The sequence below is a fragment of the Salmo salar genome, chromosome ssa03 (genome assembly GCF_905237065.1).
Source record: "Salmo salar chromosome ssa03, Ssal_v3.1, whole genome shotgun sequence".
Lineage (NCBI taxonomy): Eukaryota > Metazoa > Chordata > Actinopteri > Salmoniformes > Salmonidae > Salmo > Salmo salar.
The window spans coordinates 92,722,293-92,732,240 of record NC_059444.1 but is presented as its reverse complement, the minus strand read 5'-3'; the positions used below and the strand labels follow the sequence as shown (position 1 = coordinate 92,732,240).

Genomic DNA, 9,948 nt, shown 5'->3' with positions numbered 1-9,948 from the left:
CAGATAACAGACCTCGGCCATTGCGTGATCATCATTATCTGAAGTTATAATAATACCTTTTCTGGACAGAATTTTCACAAGTACAGGTATGCATTGATAAGCCTACGATAACCAAATGAATGAGCTGTGTGTGTTCACTGATCACTCAAATTCTGTTTGATTTCTGTTGCCACTTGCCAACCAACAGTACTAGCTAGTTAGCTAGCATCATTGGCTAGTATCAGCATGAATAGAACCCAAATCATTGACACGCCTATGCTAGAAGTCACACGGTTCTCATCTAGCTATCAAAAGTTCAAGGCAAGCTAGCTACACTTGCTAGCTATTATGTCGACGTGTGTTTAAACATTGGATAGTAGACATGCATATAACAAAGTGTATGAAATGTACCGGTCATCTAGGCAAGTATAATGGCCCAGACCGACATGGATTCCGGGGAGGATGGAGGCGGCGGCGGGGAGCCCGAGGTGATCGCTAAAGCCAGTGTCTTGGGAGGTTTTACCGAGAGCACTGAGATTCGAGCCCTGATCTCCAGCCTACCAGTGGTTCACGAGAACATCGTGACACTGGAGTCAGCCATAGAGAGGTTCCTCGGTGAGATTCATACTCTACATGTTTAGTCTGTTGTTGTTGTGGCCAACTGGATCCAGTCTTGCATGGAACAGTCTGTGGGCTGTAGGCCTAAATGCATGTACTAACTACAGACAAAGTCTTAATAATATATTTATAACTTAGACATACCACAATCATAAGCAGTGAAAGAAAAGTCAACAACTTTATGTTGAGCAGTTGTTTTCTTTCTACAGTGATAATGGACCGTTATCAGGAGCAGCCCCATCTTCTGGATCCACATCTGGGTAACAACACAACACACACAGCACAGCACATGTTATTCTGCTTTAGTGGAACATGGGCTTGTTAGGATAGCATGAGGATGACAGTGTTTCTTTCCTGTGACCACAGAGTGGATGTTGAACCTGCTGTTGGAGCTCATCAGGAGTGAACAGTCTCCTCCTCTACTGGTACACCTGGGCTTCAAATTCCTCTACATCATCTCCAAGGTAACTACAGACAGATGGATTCATCTCCAAGGTAAATACAGACAGATGGATTCATCTCCAAGGTAACTACAGACAGATGGATTCATCTCCAAGGTAACTACAGACAAATGGATTCATCTCCAAGGTAACTACAGATAGATGGATTCATCTCCAAGGTAACTACAGACAGATGGATTCATCTCCAAGGTAACTACAGACAGATGGATTCATCTCCAAGGTAACTACAGACAGATGGATTCATCTACATCATCTCCAAGGTAACTACAGACAGATGGATTCATCTCCAAGGTAACTACAGACAGATGGATTAATCTACATCATCTCCAAGGTAACTACAAACAGATGGGTTCATCTACATCATCACACAGATAGTAAGATTTCAGTTTGTGAAGCCCAGCGTTCTGATGTGTGTGTTGATTCAGTGGTGTCTTACCCTATGGCCTCAGCCTACAGTTAGAAGTGTGGTGCTAGCTCAGCTTTCTCAGCCTGTGCAGTTGGGACAAGCCAGACTCCTCTAACTCAGGTGTTTTTGTCTCGGCCAGGTGAGAGGGTATAAGATCTTCATGCAGCTCTTCCCTCATGAGGTGGCTGATGTCCAGCCAGTCCTGGACCTCCTGTGTCGACAGGACCCCAAAGACCCAGAGGTGAGCCTGAATTTCTTAATTACGAGACGTCAGTGGAAGGTGGGTCTATCATGTCCTAGCCCAGTAGCTAATGTTAGAGCTCCTGATTTCTCATGTTACAGACCTCAATGGAAGGTGGGTCTATCATGTCCTAGCCCAGTAGCTAATGTTAGAGCTCCTGATTTCTCATGTTACAGACCTCAATGGAAGGATAACCCTTTACTTGAAGGGTACCTTCATAAAGTATACATTGATAAACATTACATTGCACATTCATAAGCAGAGTATCCATTGATTTTACCCTCTTGATGCTTTTTAGATTAGGCCTATAGGGATTTAACTGTTTACTTTCTAGATTAGGCCTATAGGGATTTAACTGTTTACTTTCTAGATTAGGCCTATAGGGATTTAATTGTTTACTTTCTAGATTAGGCCTATAGGGATTTAACTGTTTACTTTCTAGATTAGGCCTATAGGGATTTAACTGTTTACTTTCTAGATTAGGCCTATAGGGATTTAACTGTTTACTTTCTAGATTAGGCCTATAGGGATTTAACTGTTTACTTTCTAGATTAGGCCTATAGGGATTTAACTGTTTACTTTCTAGATTAGGCCTATAGGGATTTAACTGTTTACTTTCTAGATTAGGCCTATAGGGATTTAACTGTTTACTTTCTAGATTAGGCCTATAGGGATTTAACTGTTTACTTTCTAGATTAGGCCTATAGGGATTTAACTGTTTACTTCCAAGTTGTTTAATGTATTATATGTATAGAAGTGACATGTTTGTCTTTGTATTGTCCCTGTCTGTATCTTGTTATGGTTACAAATCAAATGTTATTTGTCACATGCTTCGTTAACAACAGGTGTGGATTTACAGTGAAATGCTTAGAGAGAGAATTTTGAGAAATAATCGAAAGTAAAATACGTAATAATAAATACACAATGAGTAACAATAACTTTGCTATATACATTTACATTTACATTTAAGTCATTTAGCAGACGCTCTTATCCAGAGCGACTTACAAATTGGTGCATTCACCTTATAATATCCAGTGGAACAACCACTTTACAATAGTGCATCTAAATCTTTTAAGGGGGGGTTAGAAGGATAACTTTATCCTATCCCAGGTATTCCTTGAAGAGGTGGGGTTTCAGGTGTCTCCGGAAGGTGGTGATTGACTCCGCTGTCCTGGCGTCGTGAGGGAGCTTGTTCCACCATTGGGGTGCCAGAGCAGCGAACAGTTTTGACTGGGCTGAGCGGGAACTGTGCTTCCTCAGAGGTAGGGAGGCGAGCAGGCCAGAGGTGGATGAACGCAGTGCCCTTGTTTGGGTGTAGGGCCTGATCAGAGCCTGAAGGTACGGAGGTGCCGTTCCCCTCACAGCTCCGTAGGCAAGCACCATGGTCTTGTAGCGGATGCGAGCTTCAACTGGAAGCCAGTGGAGAGAGCGGAGGAGCGGGGTGACGTGAGAGAACTTGGGAAGGTTGAACACCAGACGGGCTGCGGCGTTCTGGATGAGTTGTAGGGGTTTAATGGCACAGGCAGGGAGCCCAGCCAACAACGAGTTGCAGTAATCCAGACGGGAGATGACAAGTGCCTGGATTAGGACCTGCGCCGCTTCCTGTGTGAGGCAGGGTCGTACTCTGCGAATGTTGTAGAGCATGAACCTACAGGATCGGGTCACCGCCTTGATGTTAGTGGAGAACGACAGGGTGTTGTCCAGGGTCACGCCGAGGCTCTTAGCACTCTGGGAGGAGGACACAAGGGAGTTGTCAACCGTGATGGCGAGATCATGGAACGGGCAGTCCTTCCCCGGGAGGAAGAGCAGCTCCATCTTGCCGAGGTTCAGCTTGAGGTGGTGATCCATCATCCACACTGATATGTCTGCCAGACATGCAGAGATGCGATTCGCCACCTGGTTGTCAGAAGGGGGAAAGGAGAAGATTAATTGTGTGTCATCTGCATAGCAATGATATGAGAGACCATGTGAGGATATGACAGAGCCAAGTGACTTGGTGTATAGCGAGAATAGGAGTGGGCCTAGAACAGAGCCCTGGGGGACACCAGTGGTGAGAGCACGTGGTTCGGAGACAGATTCTCGCCACGCCACCTGGTAGGAGCGACCTGTCAGGTAGGACGCAATCCAAGCGTGGGCTGCGCCGGAGATGCCCAGCTCGGAGAGGGTGGAGAGGAGGATCTGATGGTTCACGGTGTCAAAGGCAGCAGATAGGTCTAGAAGGATGAGAGCAGAGGAGAGAGAGTTAGCTTTAGCAGTGCGGAGAGCCTCCGTGACACAGAGAAGAGCAGTCTCAGTTGAATGCCCAGTCTTGAAACCTGACTGATTATACACAGGGTACCAGTACTGAGTCAATGTGCAGGGGTACGAGGTAATTGAGGTAGATATGTACGTCTAACTAGGAATAAAGTGACTAGACAACAGGATAGATAATAAACATTAACAGCAGCATATATGATGAGTCAAAAAAGGGTCAATGCAGATAGTCCTGGTATCTATTGGTTAACTATTTAACTAACTACTTACCAGTCTTATCGATTGGTTAACTATTTACCAGTCTTATGGATTGGTTAACTATTTAACTAACTATTTAGTAGTCTTATGGATTGGTTAACTATTTAGCAGTCTTATGGATTGGTTAACTATTTAACTAACTATTTAGTAGTCTTATGGATTGGTTAACTATTTAACTAACTATTTACCAGTCTTATGGATTCGTTAACTATTTAACTAACTATTTACCAGTCTTATGGATTGGTTAACTATTTAACTAACTATTTACCAGTCTTATGGATTGGTTAACTATTTACCAGTCTTATGGATTGGTTAACTATTTAACTAACTATTTACTAGTCTTATGGATTGGTTAACTATTTAACTAACTATTTACTAGTCTTATGGATTGGTTAACTATTTAACTAACTATTTACCAGTCTTATGGATTGGGGGTAGAAGCTGTTCAGGGTCCTGTTGGTTCCAGACTTGGTGCATCAGTATCACTTGCCTTGTGGTAGCAGAGAGAAGAGCTATGACTTAGGTGGCTGGAGTCTTTGACAATTTATAGGGCCTTCCTCTGACACCACCTGATATAGAGGTCCTGGATGACAGGGAGCTCGGCCCCAGTGATGTACTGGGCCGTATGCACTACCCTCTGTAGCACCTTGTGATCGGATGCCAAGCAGTTGCCATACCAGGTGGTGATGCAGCCAGTTAAGATGCTCTCAATGGTGCAGCTGTAGAACTGTTTGAGGATCTGAGGGTCCATGCCAAATCTTTTCAGTCTCCTGAGGGGGAAGAGGCGTTGTCATACCCTCATCACGACTGTGTTGGTGTGTGTGGACCATGATAGATCCTTAGTGATGTGGACACTGAGGGACTTGGAGCTCTTGACCCACTCCACTACAGCCAGGTCCATGTAAATAGGGGCGTGCTCAGCCTTCCGTTTCCTGTAGTCCACAATTGTCTCCTTTGTCTTTCTGACGTTGAGGGAGAGGTTGTTGTCCTGGCACCACACTGCCAGGTCTCTGACCTCCTCCCTTTTAGGCTGTTTCATCGTTGTCGGTGTACAGGAGGTATAGAAGTATGCACCCCTGAGGGGCCCCTGTGTTGAGGGTCAGCGTGGCGGATGTGTTGTTGCCTACTCTCACAGTTCAATACATTTAATTCAAATCTTTCTCTCCTTGCCCCTTCCTGTCAGACCTGGGAGACCCGCTACATGCTGCTTCTGTGGCTGTCCATGACCTGTCTGATACCCTTTGACCTCTCTCGTCTTGACGGTCACCTGACCTCTGACCCCAGCCAGACCAGAGAACCAATCATGGACCGCATCCTGGCCATTGCCAAGGTAACTAATTCCAGACTCTCCTGCCTTGGGCAATGTTCAGTCGTGTCCTCCCAGATCCAGTCCCTGTATGATGTATTTAGTTTGTAACCGTTGGTCTGTTGTTATTTCCAGTCTTACCTGATGGTCAGTGATAAATCCAGGGATGCTGCATCTGTGTTGGTATCAAAGTAAGTATTCAACTTTGTTTGTGATGCGTTTCATGTTCTACCCAGAAGAGGGCGTACTTGTACTTGAAGATGAATAGGTTCATACCTGGGCCCCACACACACACACAGCTTACTGAGTGTTCCTTTCCTAGCGTGTTGCCATCTAACTGTCTGTGTTTACAGTTTACTGAGTGTTCCTTTCCTAGCGTGTTGCCATCTAACTGTCTGTGTTTACAGTTTACTGACTGGTCCTAGTGTGTTGTCATCTAACTGTCTGTGTTTACTGACTGGTCCTAGTGTGTTGTCATCTAACTGTCTGTGTTTACAGTTTACTGACTGGTCCTAGTGTGTTGTCATCTAACTGTCTATGTTTACAGTTTACTGACTGGTCCTAGTGTGTTGCCATCTAACTGTCTGTGTTTACAGTTTACTGACTGGTCCTAGTGTGTTGTCATCTAACTGTCTGTGTTTACAGTTTACTGACTGGTCCTAGTGTGTTGTCATCTAACTGTCTGTGTTTACTGACTGGTCCTAGTGTGTTGTCATCTAACTGTCTGTGTTTACAGTTTACTGACTGGTCCTAGTGTGTTGTCATCTAACTGTCTATGTTTACAGTTTACTGACTGGTCCTAGTGTGTTGCCATCTAACTGTCTGTGTTTACAGTTTACTGACTGGTCCTAGTGTGTTGTCATCTAACTGTCTATGTTTACAGTTTACTGACTGGTCCTAGTGTGTTGTCATCTAACTGTCTGTGTTTACAGTTTACTGACTGGTCCTAGTGTGTTGTCATCTAACTGTCTGTGTTTACAGTTTACTGACTGGTCCTAGTGTGTTGTCATCTGTCTGTGTTTACAGTTTACTGACTGGTCCTAGTGTGTTGTCATCTGTCTGTGTTTACAGTTTACTGAGTGGTCCTAGTGTGTTGTCATCTAACTGTCTGTGTTTACAGTTTACTGACTGGTCCTAGTGTGTTGCCATCTAACTGTCTGTGTTTACAGTTTACTGACTGGTCCTAGTGTGTTGTCATCTAACTGTCTGTGTTTACAGTTTACTGACTGGTCCTAGTGTGTTGTCATCTAACTGTCTGTGTTTACAGTTTACTGACTGGTCCTTGTGTGTTGTCATCTAACTGTCTGTGTTTACAGTTTACTGACTGGTCCTAGTGTGTTGTCATCTAACTGTCTGTGTTTACAGTTTACTGACTGGTCCTAGTGTGTTGCCATCTGTCTGTGTTTACAGTTTACTGACTGGTCCTAGTGTGTTGCCATCTGTCTGTGTTTACAGTTTACTGACTGGTCCTAGTGTGTTGTCATCTAACTGTCTGTGTTTACAGTTTACTGACTGGTCCTAGTGTGTTGTCATCTAACTGTCTGTGTTTACAGTTTACTGACTGGTCCTAGTGTGTTGTCATCTAACTGTCTGTGTTTACAGTTTACTGACTGGTCCTAGTGTGTTGTCATCTAACTGTCTGTGTTTACAGTTTACTGACTGGTCCTAGTGTGTTGTCATCTGTCTGTGTTTACAGTTTACTGAGTAGTCCTAGCCTGTTGTCATCTAACTGTCTGTGTTTACAGTTTACTGACTGGTCCTAGTGTGTTGTCATCTGTCTGTGTTTACAGTTTACTGAGTAGTCCTAGCCTGTTGTCATCTAACTGTCTGTGTTTACAGTTTACTGACTGGTCCTAGTGTGTTGTCATCTAACTGTCTGTGTTTACAGTTTACTGACTGGTCCTAGTGTGTTGTCATCTAACTGTCTGTGTTTACAGTTTACTGACTGGTCCTAGTGTGTTGTCATCTAACTGTCTGTGTTTACAGTTTACTGACTGGTCCTAGTGTGTTGTCATCTAACTGTCTGTGTTTACAGTTTACTGACTGGTCCTAGTGTGTTGTCATCTAACTGTCTGTGTTTACAGTTTACTGACTGGTCCTAGTGTGTTGTCATCTGTCTGTGTTTACAGTTTACTGAGTAGTCCTAGCCTGTTGTCATCTAACTGTCTGTGTTTACAGTTTACTGACTGGTCCTAGTGTGTTGTCATCTGTCTGTGTTTACAGTTTACTGAGTAGTCCTAGCCTGTTGTCATCTAACTGTCTGTGTTTACAGTTTACTGACTGGTCCTAGTGTGTTGTCATCTAACTGTCTGTGTTTACAGTTTACTGACTGGTCCTAGTGTGTTGTCATCTAACTGTCTGTGTTTACAGTTTACTGACTGGTCCTAGTGTGTTGTCATCTAACTGTCTGTGTTTACAGTTTACTGACTGGTCCTAGTGTGTTGTCATCTAACTGTCTGTGTTTACAGTTTACTGACTGGTCCTAGTGTGTTGCCATCTGTGTTTACAGTTTACTGACTGGTCCTAGTGTGTTGTCATCTAACTGTCTGTGTTTACAGGTTTGTGACACGTCCTGATGTGAAGCTGAAGCGACTAGGAGACTTCCTGGACTGGAGTCTGACCACCATCTCTCAGGCCAGTGACCAGACCATGGGAGGTACTGTAATCCTGGACGGGGCCCTGCAGTCTCTGGTATGACACACACACAGTTTGTCTGTCCTTGAGTGTGTGTGTTGCAGTGAGCAGGCCTAGTTTACAAGAGCCTACATGTACGGCTGCCATGTTTGTGGGCGATCATAGCCTTTGTGGGTTTGGCAGGTTGGCAGGTGTTTAGTGCTGCACCTGTTGTCAGTGTTTTACGACTGAGGGAGGGAACGTGAAGACATGCCTCTGGTGGTAATTAGCTAGCCTGTTCACAGACCTGTTTTAGGAACTGGTATTCCAGATCCCAGGGGTTGGCTATACAGCCCAAACAGATCTGGGATCAGTGTAGTAGTCTATAGATATACAACTGGTAGTGAGTACTTTACCAGTGTAGTAGTCTATAGATATACAGCTGGTAGTCAGTACTTTACCAGTGTAGTAGTCTATAGATATACAGCTGGTAGTCAGTACTTTACCAGTGTAGTAGTCTATAGATATACTGCTGGTAGTGAGTACTTTACCAGTGTAGTAGTCTATAGCTATACTGCTGGTAGTCAGTACTTTACCAGTGTAGTAGTCTATAGATATACTGCTGGTAGTCAGTACTTTACCAGTGTAGTAGTCTATAGATATACTGCTGGTAGTCAGTACTTTACCAGTGTAGTAGTCTATAGATATACTGCTGGTAGTCAGTACTTTACCAGTGTAGTAGTCTATAGATATACTGCTGGTAGTCAGTACTTTACCAGTGTAGTAGTCTATAGATATACTGCTGGTGGTCAGTACTTTACCAGTGTAGTAGTCTATAGATATACTGCTGGTGGTCAGTACTTTACCAGTGTAGTAGTCTATAGATATACTGCTGGTAGTCAGTACTTTACCAGTGTAGTAGTCTATAAATATACTGCTGGTAGTCAGTACGTTACCAATAGAGGTGCTATGGCCTACCTGCCCACACTAATCCCCAGTCCCTCACTCTCTTCCACTTTGTCTTTAATGTCTTAATGTCCTATCGTTGTGGTTTCACCAACCACCTTGATAAAACAGTGTATTTTAGTACATTTGTTTTCAGGTCAACTCTTGTGTTGTCAGTCTAAGAAGCTAATTTAATCAACCCTCAAGCCAGCAGTGTATCAAAGTAATATTATTGGCGTTGAAACTGGCGCTACGTGTTTACAAACGGTCTCTCCTTCTCTCTGTGCTCTGTAATATGACTGGGAGGGCAAACCGGCTTGTCTCTCTCTATGTGGCGCTCAGAGCGTTTAAAACTGGCTCTGTGTGTTCTGACGGCCCTGAGGGGCTTCAACGGGCTCTAGTAAGATCTTTGTTTTGCACAGTTGCCTTTTGAATTTGGCCACGCAGCAAAACTTTAAAGAGCCGCTGAGAAATGGGGAGTGAGAAAAGAGACTGAGAGAATGGCATTAGAAGAGTAGTTAAAATGAACCTTTATCACACGGCAGTCCTCGCTGCAACATGTAATGACATCCAGAAGGTAGAGGTTAGTGGGGATTTAATCCCAGACTACATGTAATGACATCCAGAAGGTAGAGGTTAGTGGTGATTTAATCCCAGACTACATGTAATGACATCCAGAAGGTAGAGTTTAGTGGTGATTTAATCCCAGACTACATGTAATGACATCCAGAAGGTAGAGGTTAGTGGTGATTTAATCCCAGACTACATGTAATGACATCCAGAAGGTAGAGGTTAGTGGTGATTTAATCCCAGACTACATGTAATGACATCCAGAAGGTAGAGGTTAGTGGTGATTTAATCCCAGACT

At 43.8% G+C, this 9,948-nt stretch overlaps 1 protein-coding gene across 2 annotated transcripts in view; it reads left to right on the top strand.

Moving 5' to 3' along the window:
• Positions 1 to 7: 7 nt before the first annotated feature.
• Positions 8 to 9,948, top strand: part of tbcd (tubulin-specific chaperone d) — a 102,240-nt gene continuing 92,299 nt past the window's right edge. Inside the window, exons 1-8 of one of the 2 annotated variants that reach the window (NM_001140546.1) lie at positions 8 to 86; positions 402 to 594; positions 807 to 857; positions 964 to 1,061; positions 1,604 to 1,705; positions 5,400 to 5,546; positions 5,658 to 5,713; positions 8,081 to 8,213. In NM_001140546.1, the coding sequence (NP_001134018.1) occupies positions 411 to 594; positions 807 to 857; positions 964 to 1,061; positions 1,604 to 1,705; positions 5,400 to 5,546; positions 5,658 to 5,713; positions 8,081 to 8,213 (771 nt within the window). In that variant the 5' untranslated portion in view covers positions 8 to 86; positions 402 to 410. Of the gene's footprint in view, positions 87 to 401; positions 595 to 806; positions 858 to 963; positions 1,062 to 1,211; positions 1,217 to 1,603; positions 1,706 to 5,399; positions 5,547 to 5,657; positions 5,714 to 8,080; positions 8,214 to 9,948 lie in introns of those variants that run through there. The other variant, XM_045714259.1, reaches the window with a different exon arrangement.